At 31.6% G+C, this 20,436-nt stretch overlaps 1 protein-coding gene across 1 annotated transcript in view; it reads right to left on the reverse strand.

Moving 5' to 3' along the window:
* The window catches only part of LOC105254464 (dipeptidase 1), a 101,756-nt gene that overhangs the window by 3,634 nt on the left and 77,686 nt on the right, over positions 1–20,436 (reverse strand). Inside the window, exons 2-4 of the mRNA XM_011263147.3 lie at positions 2,037–2,366; positions 431–563; positions 151–339 (exon numbers count right to left, since the gene is read on the reverse strand). Coding sequence (XP_011261449.1) covers positions 151–339; positions 431–563; positions 2,037–2,366 — 652 coding nt within the window. The remainder of the gene's footprint in view (positions 1–150; positions 340–430; positions 564–2,036; positions 2,367–20,436) is intronic.

The raw sequence follows: 20,436 nt of genomic DNA on the forward strand, positions 1-20,436 counted from the left end.
AAAATATTTAGGTAGAAATACTTTAAATTTTCATCAAACTTTTGTTTGATATCTCTTAAATACTTGCGAGTGTTTATAAAATTAAGTTTGTAAGTTCTGGTTCTGCTAATTCTGAAAAGGATGTTTATTTCAAACTCGCGTCTAATTTACCATCTTCATCGTCGTCTTCTACCGACGAACTTTTCGCCCACGGTGTGTTGCAAGTATGTGTTAGTGTGAGATATCGTACGCCCAACTGGTAGAGTGTTCTTAAAACGGCTAAACTACTTCCTAAACTATGCCCACCCTCCACTCCAATCAGGGAAGCTATTCTACCTCGCCCGTGAGCCTCCAAAATCTCTAGAAATTAGAAATATAATTGAATAAAGTTGTCGAACGCGCTAAATTATTTGAGATCCTACATTTCACTATTATAATAAGCAATACTCACCTCTCGATGATACAGTGAACTGCATGTGCTGGGAATATTTTTCTATGAGTCTTTTAATGAGATCTACCTGTTCTAGAGTCAACTGGACTGCATTGAGATGTTGAGACTCGCATGGCACGTAAGCGACCCAAAACTGAAAAAAAGCAATTTGACATGACGTATATACTTGACCTATATACCTATTACATAGATTTTTCTAAGAAAATAAACTAGGATTTGCTTTCTTGCATTTTATTTTGAAAAAATTATCATAAATAATTGTCGTGAATAGAATTATGTCAGTATTTCTTTGATATATTAAAGAAATTTAAAGAATAAAGACATTTAAAGAAAAGCGATGAAAACGTATCAAGAAAAATGTAAAAGAACGCATTCAAATTTTTAAGTACATTATATTACTTTTTAAAATAAATTAGTAGATTGTTTAATAAAAAAGAAATACATTATATTTTATAATACATTTTATGATATACATAATAAAAAAATATGCAAAAGAATGCAAGTTAAAGCCTTACATCAATATCCAGACAGCACACATGTCCAAAAGACATCTAAAAGACGACTTAAAGACGTCTTAAAGTTCTTTAGATGTCTTTAAGACATCTTTTGACCTTTTTGTGCTGTCTGGGTATTTTCTCTTTCTCTCACACATGCATACAAATACGCACATGCATACACACACACACATACATACATTCACACATACACTTAATGTTAGGACTTGAATGATATGATATCAATGATATGTTAAAAAACAATTTTATTTTCGATCTTATTTTAGAAAAACTAAATTTTCATGAAAAATAATATTGCAGACGTAATTGCAGTGTATTATTGAAATTCCAAAATAACTAAAAATAGTATCGACAGTACCCTGGTGCGCGATAAAATGCATTAAATCACTATATATATTTTGCAATATGTGTAATATGTATAATGTGTGTGTGTTATGTGTATGTGTATGTGTGGGCGCACGCGCAAGCATGACATGCGCTTAATACTCGCATCATTCAGACCTAACGAGCTCTTGAGTGCTTGTATGCGACGATAATCGATGCATTCAATCCGTCACGCTCATAATATTGCCGACAACCGAAACCCGTCTCTAGCAGTCATCTCTAGCATAGCCTCCAGGAAATGACCGATAATCCTAAATTGCTTATTTATACATATACATTGCACACCGATATAATTTATTTCTTGAATTGCGCAGGCGCTAATGCTGGATTGACGTTAAAAAACATTATCAAATACGATAAAATTGCTAATTAAATATTTATTTTAGAAAATTTTGCACGATAATTAATTTTGATTTTTTATAATAATCATAATTTTTTAAAATATTAACTCACATTTTTATTATCAAGATGTTGGATATTAAAAACTTACAGAATTTTAATTCTCTTTAAGAAAAAATCTGTCACGAGCATTTTTATTAAAGAATATATTATTACAGGATCGATTATTTTTAGAGAAACGCTGTATTGTTTTATTCGTCTATTTTTGATTACAATGATGCTGCATGTGTGTGAATGATGGCTGCGATGTGTTATTGATCTGTTCTTGACTACAATGATGCTGCAATCTAACTATATTTAATAATTACCTGACCGCCCACCATGCCCTGCCGCAATCTGACCAGATCGGTTTGACTCCAAGCGCTTTTACTCCAGGGCGCGACTTGACGCAAGTCCTTGTCGAAATCGAAGTCTGCCAGTTGATTGTGCAAGAAATTGCGGATGTTCCACGGTAAATCATTGTGACCGTCGATCAAAGGCACCTCGGAAAGAACCTGCCGAACAGTGTCCAATCGCTCACGCGGCGACGTCAGGAGTGCAAGCTCCCCATCTGCTGGACGTGGCCCGACTCTGCCCACCCAAGTGCCAATTGACAGTATAATCACGCTTACTGTCCATACACCGTTCTGACCGCCACTCTGAAATAAAATACAGTAAATGCAATAGATTAGTCTTCATTATCTTTGTTATTTTTACGCATAAAGAAAATATTAATGATTTATTAAAATATTATAAAATATGGAAAGATTTCTTTCATTGATTAAAATACGCAAATTTTGCATTAAATAAAATGCTATTAATTAGATGTAACGTAGAATAAAAAAATAATTAGAAAACGTAACAATATATCGTATGAATTAATTATTTATAATAAACCAGATTATATTTATTACAAAATGTACATGTATAACTCAGATTTTTTAAATATTTTCTAAAATATTATGTTGCTATAAACACTGTAAAAGTATGACCTTTTGTTTGAGTACAAATAACAAATTCTATTATTAGTCCCTATCAAAGAGATATTTATCAGACAATTTGTCAAACAGATTGCCTGGCGGCAATATAAACGACCTCAATAATGACATAAAGCGAGTTAATAAAGTACCGTAGTAAAAGTTTTTTTGATATATGTATTTAGTATGGTATTCGCTCGGGCGAGAGAATAACGTATTGTTCCTGTGGGATTACCTCGCGTAATGAAGATAGACCGAAAGAGGGAAACAAAACACGAAGAGGATGGTCGTACGCAGAGCTCTGCGGCCCATTTCCTGCACACTTCTATCCTATGAAACCAGAGATCTCAGAAACGTGTAATATTTTCACGAAAGGGAGACATACAGCTTTGATAGAGATTATAAATTATTAAGCCCCTGTTCATTCAAGCAATGCCGGTGGATGTTTGCCTGTCGTCAGGATTTGCAATTCACAGAACGAAACAGTAAATTATTTCTCGAGCAATGTATCAAAGCCCTTGCTGTTCACTTTCCAGGACTTGCCCTTTTGCCAGGCGAGCTTGCAAACACGGAGGAAAACCGTACACGATGGCCGGAGTTTAATCTTCGCCGCCAGTAATCCGCAGGACGAATTGCGGTACGTTACCATGTGTTACAGGATTATATGAAAATAGCATGCAAACGGATCAGATTCCTTTGTCCCGTATATTATTCTGTTTACGAACTGTTCATCAAAGGAAAAAAAACTTTTTGGAAAAGTGACTGATGGCTTTTTTCAATTACTAATTATAAAGGAAACTCACTCATCATGCGTTATTTTCGCAATATCTTTGATCTTGTATCTTATTTAAAAAAAAAAATTATTTCTTGGAATAAAATAATTTCTTTGCTTGTTTCTGGATTTTACGCGGCAGGATTGAATGCCTTAAGTCGAAAGCAGATATTGCACATCAATCGTACTGGAAAATGCCTGCTGCAAACGAGTCGCGAGATTCACGTACAAGAGAGATTAGCTCAACTCGACGTTCTAGCCGTGTACAAAAGAACGAAAATTACTTGAGTGCTGAGCAATGTCGTCTAACTGTATCCACTGGCCGACCAAACGGCGACCCGCACTATTCGTTGACCGCGGGAATGCGGTCTGTTCATACTCGGCTGCCCATACACGGCGTTTTCCGCGCCGCATCGCTCCGCTTCGAGACTTCGAGAGAGTCCCGACATTGTTTAAACTTCCGGCGGTCTTACGGAAATATTTGCGCAACGCTAACTTTCGTTGGCAATAATCATTAAGGAATTTGCAGCTCATTGCACTGTATTTTCAGAGCATTTCACAATATTATTCGATGTGCGGTTTATATGTTGTACTTTATTGCAATTATAAAAATAGAAGTAAAGATGTCATTTATTATTGTTTAACTTATTATTATTAAACTTTTTCATTGTTTTCAAAATTTATTATTGTTAAACTTATTCATTGTTTTCAAAATTCTAATGTTTTCCATATAATATATCATTCAGATGGTTGATTGTCTATACAAAACAACATAATGTATGTGTGTATGTATGATTCAATAAAAAACTTTTTCCGATTCTATTCGAATTTAATAGAGCAAATAAAATATCGAAATGGCATGTAAATCTACTGTGACATCATCCACCGCATGATAATTAATGAATAGAAAATAATTTAGTACGCAAATGTGATGTGGTTAAAATTTTGCATCTGCCAGTTCAAACGATTGTATGATGCTGGTTCGATTATAAAGATGATGATGTCGAATCTATTCAGTCGCGTTGCTAACAATCGTCGCATATGTCACGCTTAACTTTTAAAAAGCTCTTAAATTGGCTTGCGTCCAAATGTCGATTGTAATAATGAATATATATTAAAAAATGTGGTCGAAGAGCGCCACCACCTATCTAAATGTGCTCAAATAATATGAGCATCGATATTTCTGAAAGTGTAGTGTAGTTTATAAAATTATTTATAAAGTGTAGTTTATAATTATTAAGTGTAGTTTATAAAAATTATATATTAACTTATTAACTTTTTAATTGTGTTTTAATTGTGTCATATGAATTATTCGTATGAATTATTCATATGAATTAAATTACATCATTTAAAAAAGATAAAGATTATATATATATAGTAGAAAAAATGTTTTAATAATGCTTTAGAAATTATACTGCAAATATATCTCATTTTGTAATTAGAATTAAATAATTGTTATCGTTTATCGTGATTATTATCTATTTCTGTTTAAATGATATTTTAATGAAAATTGCTATATATAGAGAAAATTGTTAATCCAAACATCGCTTTGTCACATATATTCCGCTCTACATTTCGTTCTTGCTATATGAATAGATAATTTGATCCTATCTGTTCCACCGAATGAGAGGGGCCGCAAAGGGTTAAATTGGGCGGTCGATTCAATATTCCGTGCTCGTATGCGGCGCCGCGATATTGCCCGTTTCATAATTAACGCGTCAATTTGGCGATTGGTTCCATTCGTGCATAAAAAGACGACATGCCGCAAATGATTTAAGTCATGATCCGAATTTTAATAATCTCCTTGAACGAGCAAATATAGAGAGGCTTATAACTCGCTAACTCGCATTAACGTTTGCGTCAATTTTTCGTAATAACCGTAACGCATACGAGACGAAAACGAGGGCGCAGTTTGATTTACGCGAATGGTATTCATGCAGAAAATGTCGTAGAACGTTGCGCGTTATGGACGGAGAACATTGTTACATTCGTTATTCAAACGCTTGAACTGCGTAGCGGAGCTTGAAAAGAGGTCATGCGAGACAAACTAGGTTTCGCGTACTTTTAAGTTGCACCGGGAATATCTACTACGCGCAAAAAGGCGAGATGAGGAGAGGAAAGAGAGAGAGAAGTGAGGAAAAAATTACTTTGTAGCTTCGCTTTCTCCCTCTCCGGGGACGTCGTAACGTTTGAAATTGCGCGGCGGTGGCATACGGACTGCCATCGCGGCTCGTGAACTCAAAAAAAAAGGGATTCTAAAAAAACAATCGAAGCTCTCTCTCTCGATCTTTCTGCAAGCCCAGCTTTACCGGAGCCATTTCGCCAAGACTCGCTGCTGGAAGGAAAAATTACTTCGAAATGTTCTTCCAAAGACGTTGTTCCGCTTGAACAGCCACGTGCATTTTAACGCGTCGAAAATTTATATGACATAAAAGAAATAGGAATTTGCAAAATTTCTGCCATATGTCTTCCTTTGTGAAATTATGCATTATTTCCATGCAAGATCCATCGAGATCCACTTAACGAAAGTATTTTTACATAAATTGGATTTTATACGACGCTTAAAATAAGATTTATATTTTATATTAATAGTGCTTGAGCGCAGAATCTTTCTCGTTGTAGCATTCTTTGATTTCTTTCAGTTTTTTCAATTGCAATCTTTTGAATAAAGCGGATGCATGTAAGTGGAAACTTGGAGGTAAATACGCGAATGGAAGGTAAGTGAATCGGAAATTTCAGAGTCGCAATTCATGTTATGTGACTGGCCGCAATATTTCATGGAAATTTCTCTAGAGATAGGAGCAAGGTGAAGATGGCGATCAATGATCAAAGAAATGATATGTATGCTCTCGAAGGGTTGAATCCGAGCGAGCATCTGGACGAGTATCAATGATTAGAGATAAAAGCGCTATTAATCACATGTAGAAATAAATATCGTCATCATTACATAATTATCACAGGTACAAATTCTATTCAGTATGGATATTATATCTCATAAATAATATTTATATATGTTATATTTATGTATTCGTTTATCTATATTATTTACTACACATATATCGCTGTCACGTATAAATGATCGAATTTGCATTAATTTTCACATTCTCTGCTCTTACGTTGTTGCTTATAATTATAAAAGTTTCAGATTTTGTTCAAATATTCGCATAACAGCTTAAATAGATGAGAATTATGGAACTTCCTATGTATATATTATTTTAGAAAGTATTGCATACTTCTCATTTATTTAAGCTGTTAGGTATATTTGAATTAAATCTGAAATGTACGTATCTATATATATTTTTAATTCCATTTTGTGTTGTTAAAAATGTTGCCAGTGCATATTTTAGGACATGACATGTTCTCGCGTCATGATTGCAATTTTTCGACATATCCGAGCGAGAAGTCGATATGATTTGCGATCACGCATTACACTTGTAAGCAATGCGCGTCAGTAGCAATATTCTCGTCACTATGACATTTGTCACACATCACATGATGTATTGTCATACGTTGATCTATTACACGCGGATGTTTTATGATTCCGATGCGATAGAAAGAAATGTCAATGCATATATAATGCTGCGAATAAATTACTCGACGCTCTACGTTCGCGATAATGCAATGAAGCCAGTAAGTAGATTTGCGCGAATAACAACGTGTATTTTTGTTATAGAGGCGATCTTTAACCCTCTGGGAAAAAGCGGATGTGATTTTTACGCTATGCATAGAAGGAGAATCGACGACCGACGCAAATAGATGGAATCGGGGCGAAATCCGTGAAAGCATCGGCCGCGGAAGCTCCCGTGAAGCGTGATAGTCCTGCGAGAAAACATGGAGACAAAGGGAGAAATCCGTTCACACGGACCAATCTTCTTTTTATTCAACTCTCTTTTTGTATTTTTTTTCTTCTCCTTGTAACGTGTTTTAATTCCCGGGTATTGCACCTTTCTAGATTGTAGCGTTCGTAATCGATATACGATTGTTTCGACTAACATTTTCGCCCAGACCAATAAATATTTCTCATATACATTTCTAAGTTGGTGTACAGTGCACGCTCGTGTTTAAGTTAATTTTGCAGATCACTTACGTGATACGGAGTAAATTATGCATGAGACTTTGACGTTGATGGTTGCGGAATCTGGAATGCGTGTGAGGAGATTTGGAATATCTAGATATGACTCAGAAAGATAGAGGCAAGGTTATCATGAGATTTTAATACCTTCATCTAAATTATTATTATATTGTAATATTTACAACATTTATATTACCAAAAATGTATACATATATGAAAGATATTGTGTTCATATTTTAACAATATATTAAATAATAATAAAAATAAGAGATTTAATTATGTTATATATATATATATATATATATATGTATATATATATATATATATATATATATATATTTATATAAATTAATAACGAAAGATAAACGATAGATAAATGTAAAAAATAAATTTAATGAATAATTTTCTATATAAAAAAATTGCTGAACAATTTTTACAGGCAGAATTGATGGTGAGACAGAATATTCTTAACATATCAAGACAGCGTAAAACTTTCAAATAACTTTACTATCATTTAATTAGATATTTTATTTCGTTTATATGCTCGTCTATAATTATTTTAAATAATTAAAGAATGGCTAGTATTATTCTTTTGAAATTCTTTGTGACCCCTAAATTTACACGATTTCGTTTCCGCACAAGCAAACTCAAGAAACAAAAGAACTATGTGAATGACAAAAGAATGATAAAATCACTGCGAACTTTTCAGTCTCGAGCTCAAGAACTTTGTTATTTCCCTGGCAGAGGATTCATACGCAGCAAGCACGATGGGAGCGCGAAGGGTGCACTTTGCACGCGAGTAGGGGATGGCAGGCGCGACATAGGAAAGGATCAGACATTGGGGGCGCGAAATGGCTCAATGCGAAAAGTTCGGGCGTGAAACTTCAAGATTGGAAATATTTCGCATTGCTATTTCTCTACTCCAAGAGACTGGAAGCCGCGCTTTGCATTCGATAGTTTCACCGGAATCCGCGTAAATCAACAGATGGAAACTTTTTCGCTGAGTATCACTCGTTCGTTTCGTAATTCTGGCGTATTATTTCCAATTGTAAATACGTAGCAAAAATTTACTGTTTTTTTTTATGCTTTCTATTTGCTTTTCTATTTTTGATTATTTTCTTGTTTATTTAGAAAAACTATAATTTCCTTTATGTAGTTATTTATTTATATAGTAACTCTAACAGAAATTTAATATATAAAATGCAAAACAACACATTTGTTAAAATGCTTAATAGAAAGAGAGGAAATAATAAGATGCATCTTAAAATAAATACTTTTCTACATTATTACTAAACATTTTAATTTTTGCAATTTTTTCGAATTACATACACGTACACATGCATTTATCCACATGTATTATTTATTTAAATATAAAAATTTAGAAATTTAAAGATATGACTAAAATATCAACGATATATGTAATATATTAAATAATTATCCACATTTAACATTTAAATGGCAACATTGCAATTTTATTACAGCTTTTATTACTCTTACAATATTTACATCCTCGGCTTTTTTTCACTAATGAAAGATCATGAAAGTTTTCATTATGAAATATATTAACACCTGAATAAAATAACAGCGATTAATGTGAACTTATCCCTTTACTATTTTTCTTTTGACTATAACCTGGCTTATATATATATATATATATATATATATATATATATATATATAAGCTCTGTTTTAATTTCAGTGCGCTTTACCGCGTGCTACCGACGCGCAAAAACACGATTGTAAACAAGCATTTCTAACTTGTCTTTTTTTCTCTTGCGCTTTCTTTGCGTATGCATTCTCTATTGTATCCGTGTAATTTCTTTTTTCGGTAGTTTGCATTCGTTTACTGCTGTTAATTAGTTAGCTAACAAATGTCCGCAGTCGCTTGTACAGAACTACATTACGTTACAACACAAGTGAACGTAATGTAAAGCTTTCTTAACACGATAACTGGACGATCGTTATAAAATTCATAGTGCTTTAATCGTCTTTGACAACGAGTACGGTCGAGTCACGATTAAATTATGATCGCGGATTCTTTTTGTTAAATTATTGGTTGCTCTGTTTTAAATAATTTATCTCTTTTCAAAAGGCTAATTATTTTGCAATTAATAACAACGATCAGAAATCAAACTTATTGTACACATAATGTACGTATAATGTACGTAAATCCTAATTAAAGTATGTTTGACAGTCATCTATGGTCGATGCATACAGTAATTTACTTTATGTCTGATGGATTGGGAAAATTGACGTTAATTAAAATAAATCCACATTATGCACGAACATGGCGTATTGATAGTAGAATAGCGGTTTATTGACAGGAAGTCGATCTGTTTTCTACGTACGACGGCGAAAACATACACATTCACGCATATTCTATGCGATACTTTTTAAATACGATGAAATATAAATCTCTTTGTATTTTTTTGCGTAATATCAAATGAACTCCCGACTACACATATGTTTCTTTGAACCGCTTTTTCGTAAAAAACGTCAAAAATCAAATCTGTTATCTGCAACGATCGAATTCAATTTGCGTAGTGATACAGTTCTAGTGATCAATATTCATACCGGCGCGATAAAATTCCGTCTGAAACGTCGATACAACGCTGTTATTTTTTCACTCAAAAGCTGCAAAAAATGTGATATTGCGGCAAAAATTCGCGCTTATAACGTTGATCATGCGTTAACTCTGTGATTCACTATTCGCGTACTCAACTATTATGTCGCAGGAAGGGTAACGGATTGACGGGCACGAAAACCGCTTTGAGATACGGTAGCGGAGTTGTGCGAGTTTCGAATCGATGGTGGTGAACCGCATCTTCGACGTGCGAATCACGCGAGATCTAAAGTTCGTTGAACGCCGCAGGGCTAAAAGGAACTTGATTCCCGATAAATTTGTGGTATACAGTGGAAATCGAGCAAAACACAAGTGAGATACGATCTTTTTTCAGGAACTATGTCGATCGATAGCGTATTTTTCTTCGCTTTGTTGCTGGCGATAAACATGGATAAATAAATTATATTTGTGTTTATTAATTAATAAACACATTAATATTTAAACATTAGATAAAAAGATTATACATATGTATACCTGTTTTTTAAAAATATATTACAATAAAGTTCTTTATGCATATGTAACAAAGTAAAATTTCAATATTCTTTTGATAATCTTGTTAATCATATGAGATTTAATTCATACCTAATTCCTGATTTGATCAACGATATAAATATTATTTAAAGGAAGATAAAATAAAACCATCCACCTTTAATATAGAAATAGAATTTTTCAAGTTTTATGTTTTAGAGACTTGTGGAAATGTCTAACTCGGCAAATGCCACATATATGAAGCACGAGGGACATGCGTCTTCGATGATAGTAGAATGCAAAAACACAAAAATGTTTTGCTTACGGGAACAGTCGATTGCACTCGTGTAACGACTTTCTGCAGTCGGATAGATTGAAATGTGAAAATAGCGTTGAGCTTTGTGTAGGCAAACAGGAAAACAAACCAGCCGGGTATCGGAAAAGCATACGGTGCTTTCAAACGTGAAATATTGTTGCATGGATTCGCTCGGCACGAATTTGCGCACCCAATTTTAGTGCTACTGCGGGTATAGTTACAGAAAAAAGAGAATAGGGTTATTATTTTTATCTATGTAACTCATTTTGTATTGGAACAAGTTATTTATGGGACAACCATCACTCGCTAGTCATAAATTTCTTGTTATGCAAAATTTCACTCAAATTTGTATATACAATATAAAGCAGATATTATCTATTTTTATATAAATTTTTTAAAAATCTTTGCATAAAAACACATATTTAATTATTTTTTATTAATTTAATTCTAATTTTTATTAATTTAATTCTAATTTATTATAAATATTTATTGAGAAATTAATAATTACCTTTTTAATTAAAAAATTAAATATTACCTTTTCTATTATGCGATTGTTATTTGCATATTCTTTTATCTCTATATACTTGTATTTCAATATATTATTTGAACTGTTACAATTTAATGATACAATTAGAATTAGATGTTTGAGTAATGCTTATGAATATTTATTATGAATATAATAATAATAGCAGATGTTCCTTTTTCTCTTCTTTTAGTACATCTATACAGAAATAGCTGTTGTTCTTTTGTATGCATACTCGACATAATAATTTCCGTTTATTGATATCACAGGAAGCTACAAGCTATTGTCAAGTATAACTCAATATTATCTACACCGCAGGATATACCGCAGTATTCTAGTAGTAGCAGGACGAGTAGGGCCAGACACTCGCGGCGAAGTTATGCGCAGCATTTGCCCGCGAGGACATAACTCTGTACGCAAAGTTGGCAGAGAACAGCGTTGGCGTCCCTTCCGTGTTAGAATAACAAACCACCCACGTTACAACTAGGAAGCGCCGGAGAGATGGATGTTGAATTCGATTTAAGTCTGTTAGTGTTCGCTTCCACCAGAATTTTTTATTCACGCTTCGCTGAGAAGATAGTGATATAGATGTAGATTGTTAGATATTTTTTAGTACTTCAATTGTTGCATATTATGTCCAAAATAATACACAAATTTTAATTAAATTCTAGAAATACTATATATGTGTATATTGTATATTGTGCGTATTATACACATTTTGTGATATTATTTATATTGTACATTTGCAATAAATATTATTTTATTTATCTTGATTATTACAATATGATACTTTTATTTTCACACTTTAATTATACTTCTTCGTTTTAATTTTATTTTTATATGCTTTTCTTGTTTATTAATAATTACAGAAGTGCAATAAACTAGTATTGAATCTAAGAGGAATTAAATTGACAAAGAAAAAAAATACTGCGCAAGAAGATATCGATGTTTTTTTTCATTTTTCGGATGGCAATATTTCTTCCAACAGAGATCAACGTAATCCTTCTGCGTTCCGACCGCCAACGATATCGAGGAGCATACACCGAACATACATGCACACCATGAAATTGAAGTTCTACCCCACGCAACGCTCCTTCGAATTCTGTGCACGTGAGATAGATCTGGCGTAGAAAGCGACTACGTCGTGCAGGACTTGCCTGAATATTACGTCTACACCTTAGTCCGCACCGTCTGTACGTGTTCCTATATAAGATGCCGGGCAATCGGATACTACAGAAAATCGAAAAGTACGCGCAATGAATGTTGGGATCTACGTTCTTATATTAATATTCTTGGCGTCGGCAACGTGTATGCTGAGTTTTGAAAAAAATTTGATTTATCTCCAAAGATGTGAATCCTTAATATCATATTCAATATACCTTGCGTAAAAATTGGCAAACGCACATGAATTTAAAATTGACCAATTCTCAGTAATATCTTGTCAAAAATAATAGTTTTTGTGTATGCAATAAATATATTTGCAATCTGAAAAGCTAATAATTTTTTATTGTTAATTAATATAAAGAAAGAATAATTTTTTATTATAACTTATGAACATTGACCTATTTAATGTTTAAAGTAAATAACTAATATTTACTTCAAACATTAAATACGTTAAAAAAAGTATATAAAATATAATATAATAAAATATAATAAAATATAATAAAAATATAGTAATAAAAAGAAAGCTTAAAATTATAGATTTACAGATTTACATTATGAGATTATAATAATGCAGATTTATATTTTGAGTTTATAAATAATTTAAAGTTTAATATTAATGTAAAATATATTATTAAATATATTATTAAATAAATTTTATATTAATATTAATCTTTAATATCTATTAGTATCTATGTATTATGGACAAACGCAAATTATGGATAAGTTGATTTTATTCTGATAAGTTTAATCGTCGAGATTATTCAATTAGATTATTCAAAGTTTGATCAAAGCAATCTTCAATCTAGATTTATGTTTTAAAATGATGATATAATTACAATTTACGAACATATACAATAAACGATAATTTTATATCAAGAATTGTCAAATTATCCAGAGTTCGTGATATCGCATTTATAATCCGAATGGTTCATGGAAAATTCATTGCGAGCAGATTCAATAATCTAACTTCGCGGAAAAGGATGTAATTAAATGCCTTTTAATTCTTCCATTCACAGGCATTGCGCGATATCCAAAATTAGTAGTCAATTGATCCGATCAAACGATCAGATCACCACATTCGTTATCTCTCTTTTGACTCGTCGAAAAGCAACGAATGCAACGGGCACAAGTGTTCGTTGTAATTTTCACATTCTAAGGGATCTAACAATACGTAAATACACAAAACAAACCTGCATAACTACACAATAGGTGCTTTAACTCAACTATTGATTGCAAATCGATGATTAAAAAAATAAAGTTTGCTGAATTTAAAATAAAAAATGTGATAAACGTGTAATTCATTTATCAGAAGTCTTTATATTCTAAAGTTGTGTGTTTCTCTCTCTTTCGCTACGTCTCTTTCCGCTAATCATTATAAGATTGATTAACGCAAACAGAGTAAACTACGCTATTGTAATAACCATTTTCAATAAATTTATAATTCTCGCGATAACGATAGACATGGAAATGTGCAGCAAGAATTAAATTTATCCGGTAGGTTTCATGCACCATTGTTTTTTGCATTTTCATCGTATCTACGTTCTATCTGCGTAAAGTTTAAATGTTTTTGTGAATTATGATAAAAATAATATCGAAAGTTACTGTATGTTCTATCATAATAATAAATGTTTAATTAATTAATATTTGTAATAAACTTAATAACTAGTTTTAAATTTTCAGAATTTTATACTATATTAAAAGAAATATAAATATAATATTTATATATATATATATATATATATATTTATATATACAACTTCTTAATGTTAATTTAAAGAGTTTATTGAAAAAAAACTTAAAAAAAAATTTATAAAATAAAATCTAATACTAAAGTTTCTATAAGAATTGTTTTATGTTTTAAAAATAAAAAAATTTAAAATAACATATGTAACAAACTACAGCTATTATTAAGAATAATAATTATTATTAATTTTTTATAATATTTTGTTATTGGGAAATTAATACATAATTTGCTTAATAATACCATTATTTACTTATAGACAATTATAAAAACTTGATTTTGTTCCAAAATGCAATTAATATGTATATAGACATTTAGATTTCTTTTCATTCTTTCGTCATGTGGATATAAAATATTTTTTCTAAGATGTGATATATTATATATGATGTAATGATATATATAATATAATATGTAATATAATATAATAATATAATATAATTATAAATCGTTATTTTCTCTTACTTCTAATTGGAAAAATTTGATACCGGAAGAACGTGCTTGAGTGGAGTATTTCTTCTATCGAAAAACTTGTCAATATTCTGTAAAATGTCAAAATTAATGGCCTATACTAAATGCTCTCTCAGAATATCTCTTCATTGTTCTCGAAATCACTTGCCAACGTTTCAACAAATACGGGATTCGTTGAATTGTCGCTCATTATCGAAACTATTCTTTTTATCGTTAAAACGTTTCGCGAAGCTGTCAACCACATTCAGCCGTTCCGCGCCCACTATCGTTTCTAATTACACATCGCTCACGTCGAAGTACTTGTCATTATCGAGCGCAACGGCGTCTCCCTAGATTTCCGCCAAGTGTACGCAGTTACGAAGGAATCGATCTTCTTCCGCGTTCTAAGCTTGGCATGGGCGGAATTAAATGCCAGCACTTAATTATTTAATTGCTGGCAAGGAAAGGTGATCGAGAGGAAGAATTGGGAACGTGACGATTAACAGCCGATCCTCGCAAATCATGCGCTTATAATAATGAGGTTCCGAGTAGTCTGCGATAATGGCGTCTTCTAATTTCTATTATTGCCGAAAGCGAAATTGCGAAAGAATATTTTTTTCTTCGACTAGAAGTACTTTATAATAAAGATAGTTTATAAAGATAGATATAATAAAGATATTTTATAATAATGAACACTCATATATATAAAGAATACTTTATAATAAAGAACATTCATACATATAAAGAAGTAAAAAAAATTTTAACCATTAAAAATTTAACCCATTCGAGTCTTAATGAGTAGCAAGCAGTTTGAAACTTTGTAAATTAAAAAAATAAAAAATTGAGTATCTAAGCAAAGCGTAAAAACTCTTTCGAATTTGTTTAAAAAAATACTATTTTCATGTATAAGTATTTAAATAAAATATTAAGAGAATCTTAAATGTATTCGTATAAAAAAAATAGAATTTAATTTAAATATTAAGATATTTTTGCGCTATAGATATCTTTGAATAGATATCTTAAAATTAACAAGCTAGACAAAGCACTTTATTGTTCGAACATTTCCGCTTTTAAAATATTTAATCTTCTTTTCTAAAATTTATTTTAATTTTAAAGTTATCAATCTACAAACTTCTTAATCTTTGCTTAATTATTTATCGTGGTATGTGTGTGCTACTAAATCAAATAGTGATATTATAGTGTACATTTACATTATTTCAATATTGCAAATATATAGATGGTTTTGCATTTTAAATATTAATATTTAAATTTTTTTCCAATGCTTATTCATAAAATTTAATTATTTGTCAAAGGTATACGCTTCCACAGATATTCAAATATTAAATTGTTTTATTTCTATCTATTTTATGTTTTAATCATGTTCGTAAGAAATCATTAAAGAAATATATTATCAAGCTTGACATATAAATTATCGATTTTGTGAAACTATTGAAAAATTCCACATACAACACGATCGAAGCTAGATACAATTACCGTGTGCAACGAAAACGCTTTAAAGCGCTCACCTCAATAATAATTCCCCGGAAAAAGTCGAGTGGAAAAAACAAGGAACATTTCACCAAGTTAGATACTCGTGACAAGGATGCGAAAAAACGGCTAGAAGGGACAAGAAAGGATAATCAAAGAGAGAAAGAGATGGAGGAAAGGCCACGAAACTTTTAAACGGGTCAGGAGGTCTTGTTCAAAAAGTCGTTCGTGAAAGCTACGCCCGTGATATCGTACAAGAAAAATTATTTTTTTTTCTTGGATTTTCATCAAAGAAACGTCTGGGGAAACTTCAATAATCCTTGTCCTCCCACCTGCATATCTTAATATTTAAATAACATTCCCGTCGCTCAATATTATCTCGCATGAATGGACACTTCGCGGAAATCGATGTCACCGTAATAGCTTTCTTGTTCCAGGAGTTAGGGAATCAGTCCCGATCTCATCACGACGTCGTATTTCTTTTACGCTCGTCTCTTCGCATTTCTGCATCAGCATATTAGATAGCCGCGCGACGGGAAGTATCGATCGCTAATTTAATGTTTCTCTCGTCAAGATTGTATTAGAGATACTTTCTGATTTTTCTGATAAAGTTTATATATCAGATATCTTGTGCGGACTTTCCCTCCGATTTTTAAAATAATTTGATTTGTTTGAGAAATATTATTTCCGCAATACATTTCTTTCTTTCTCTTTTTATATTTTAATCTCTATAACATATACAACAATAATGTTAAATATAATATTATTTTATTAACATTTCATATTTATATAATTATATCTCTAAGAAATCAAGTATGTTCTTTTAATATAATAACATTTAATTTTCTCTTTTATCGCATAAAATATATATTGTGAATTTCTTGCGGGCCTGAATTTTGATAAAGTTTGTTATATATAATCTTAAGGAAAATCAAAGATGAAATGTTTATCTCGAATTCTTTCTAACAGCAGAAGCTCGTTATAAAGTTTCATTAGAATCAAAAAATATAGGCAGAAAGAGAATCATAATCAAGAAAGAGATTCGGATTTTCCAAATCTTTATCTTAAATTTATAAATAATTAATCTTCTGAATTTTTTTCAGTCAAGAAATGAAAGGATTCAATTCAAGATTAATAAGATGTAGACGTAAAATTTTCTTTTATCTCAATATTTTTAGTTGTCTAGATGTAACTTTTTGTAATACAATTAATTGATTGAATAAGAATATTAAATTGCACATATTATGAAACTTTTTCGTTAATATCCACGATGATTTTAATTTTGATATAATGAAGAAATCAACTCAATCTCATCCAGGACACTACGAGAAGGTTGAGACGAGAGACGAGACAGTTATCGTGGTGCGAAATTCGCGTTTGTTACTAATAGATAAGTTCTCACGTCACGTTCCCAGTTAAATTATAATCTCGTCCTGGATGTACATCGACAATGAGCGGTATTCGGTCGCTTCATCGCAAAGTTTTGTTCAAGTGTCATATCTTAATCCATATACATCAGCACATTCTTAACACGTAACATACGTTCGAGTTTCTGTTATTTGTCGACGACTTTCTCGAAGTTCTCAATTCCGAGTCTGATTTACAATTCTTCGCTTCTCTAGAATGCCACACAGTGGCCATACATATTTAACCGACATGTGACTCTGTTCGCTGGATAAAATTGTTCTTCCTCTCACTGTGCTGCGGCAGTTACGAGTTGGTTACAAAACCTCGACAGACATTCCTCTACTTTACCGCGCGGAAGTAAAGTACGGGCGAGAATCGCACGGTATACCTTCAATTCGTAATCAAGTCGAACTTCAGACTCCATACTCGGATGCTTTCTTCGAGATGAAAGACACCATGTCCCTTTCGGGACAGAATTCGGGACAGATGTCTTGTCTCTGTGCCAGAACATTCCTCTACTATTTCCACGGTTAGAACGGGCGCAGTGGTTTAAAGTTTACGTGACATGGCATTGCTATTTGATTTGAGTTTCTGTCAATAGAATGGCAAGAACAAAAGTTGTCTATTTTAATTGATACAATGGATTATATACGGTACTTACAAAGATCTCATAATGTACATGAGGTTTGAGAATTAAAGATCTAAAAAAAGATAAATTGAAAATAATAGGATTTTTAGAATTTATAAATTTAAATGTTAAAAAACCGTTTTTTTGAGAATTTGATGATTATGACAAAGACTAACATTAAATGTCAAATACTGTGGCATGCATATATGGCTAATAAATTAAATATTATATGTTAAAATAACAAATATATACATACATATATATTAAAATGTATTGCAAATGCACTTGTTTGTTTTTTTATATTATAATATGAATTAATAATAAAAACCAATCACGTTATTATAAAAATAACTCCTTAACAATTCTTTAAATGATTTTTTGTTTTCGGCTATTGTCGTGCGATTGGTTCTTACTAACCCGTACGATATTAATTTATATTATATTATATTATTGAGATACCGATTTATATATTTATTTTTACATTCTATCATATAATAAAATTAATAAAATTAAAAGTATTGATAATTTTGATAGCAAAATTAAATTAAATCATTATTATCATATAATATCTCTTTACAGTATATTTTCGACAAACATGTTTTCTGCAACACATTTTACTTATCGTTCAGCGATCTCCGGTATGTTGCTTACAAAATATATAAGGTGAGGAAAAGTATCGTTTATCAGGCAGAGTACGTCGATTTAAGCGCGTAGCTTAACGGCGCAGTTTTGTATCGCGCTCTCCGAAGTAGGAGGACGTGGGTAATCCTTTTTAGGGCGTTTGTCAGAAGCTTCTCCCAGTACTCTCTTAGTACTGAGGTCTTTTAAAAGAAGCACCTTTTTCCTCGTTGCCACCTGACGGAAGGTAATTCTCTTAAATATCCGTTCCATAAATTTCGATATATATACTTATGTATGCGCTCGTAAACTCGAATCGAGAAAAGTGGAAAAAGCTGAGCGATTATAAAAAAAGAGAAGTATAGACATGAATAACAGCGGCGAAAATATATGTCGTAAGTATTTAATTTTGCATGAGATTTTAATTCTATTTATTACGAAGTTATTTGATTCTAAAAGGCTTAAGTAATTTTGCTGTGTGCAATACGATGGATTAAGAATAAATTAATAATTGCTAAATAATTATTGCTGCTAATTTTAATTGATTACAAAATTAATTTTTTAAAAATTTATTTAATATTGAATTATATAAATAAATACATTTAATATTATTTTTATACTACGAAATACTTTACTAAATTAATAATAGCAATGCACAATGATAAAAGTTACAAAAATAATATAGTAAATAACCAATGAAAAGCAGATTTTTTATGCTTTGGAAGCAAAATTATAGAATTTTCATTTCCTATCAATTATTACGTTTTTGAATCAACTTTCTTCGATAGTAGAAGCAATTCGCTATTTATCAAGAGAGATACATAATCGCAATAATAGCTATATATATATATATATATTACAAAGTATAAGATTCATAGATCATACTTGTCGATACTTAGATATAGACGCTTTAACCAGTCAGATAAGTTGTTCCAAACCCGGAATACACAATTTAGATGAGAATGGCCAATGCAGAAATCAGCTTTATGCGGTAGTTTACATTCCGGGACTAGATATACACGGTATGCGCATACAAAGATACAGACCTACCATTAGCGGCTTTACGTGAGTCGCCGCCACTATACAGTTACTGGGTAATGGAATGCATGGACGGTGTATATCGGTGGTCTCGAGATGGGTAATCGAAAACCACCCATGCCCTGGTCTCGTAATATGAGAGTTGTCGAACACAACTGCCGGAAGATCGTGCCAAAATACCGTTTTAACAAGACGATTGCGTAATCGAGCGTGTCAGAGGTCAGTCTGCGCTAAGATGGACCCATAATGGTGGACTTGTCCTCAATGCTTTAGAACGATGTGTAAAGTATACTAAAAATATATTATATTTTTTGAATATATATTGAATATATATTATTTTGTTTTAAGAGAACAATACATATTAATTTAAGAGAACAATTATTTAAAGAGATTACAAATTTGTAAATATTAAAAATTGTTTTTCCTCAATCTTCTCCACTCTAATTT

Source organism: Camponotus floridanus, unplaced genomic scaffold (genome assembly GCF_003227725.1).
Source record: "Camponotus floridanus strain SB8 unplaced genomic scaffold, Cflo_v7.5 scaffold61, whole genome shotgun sequence".
NCBI classification, from domain to species: Eukaryota; Metazoa; Arthropoda; class Insecta; order Hymenoptera; family Formicidae; genus Camponotus; species Camponotus floridanus.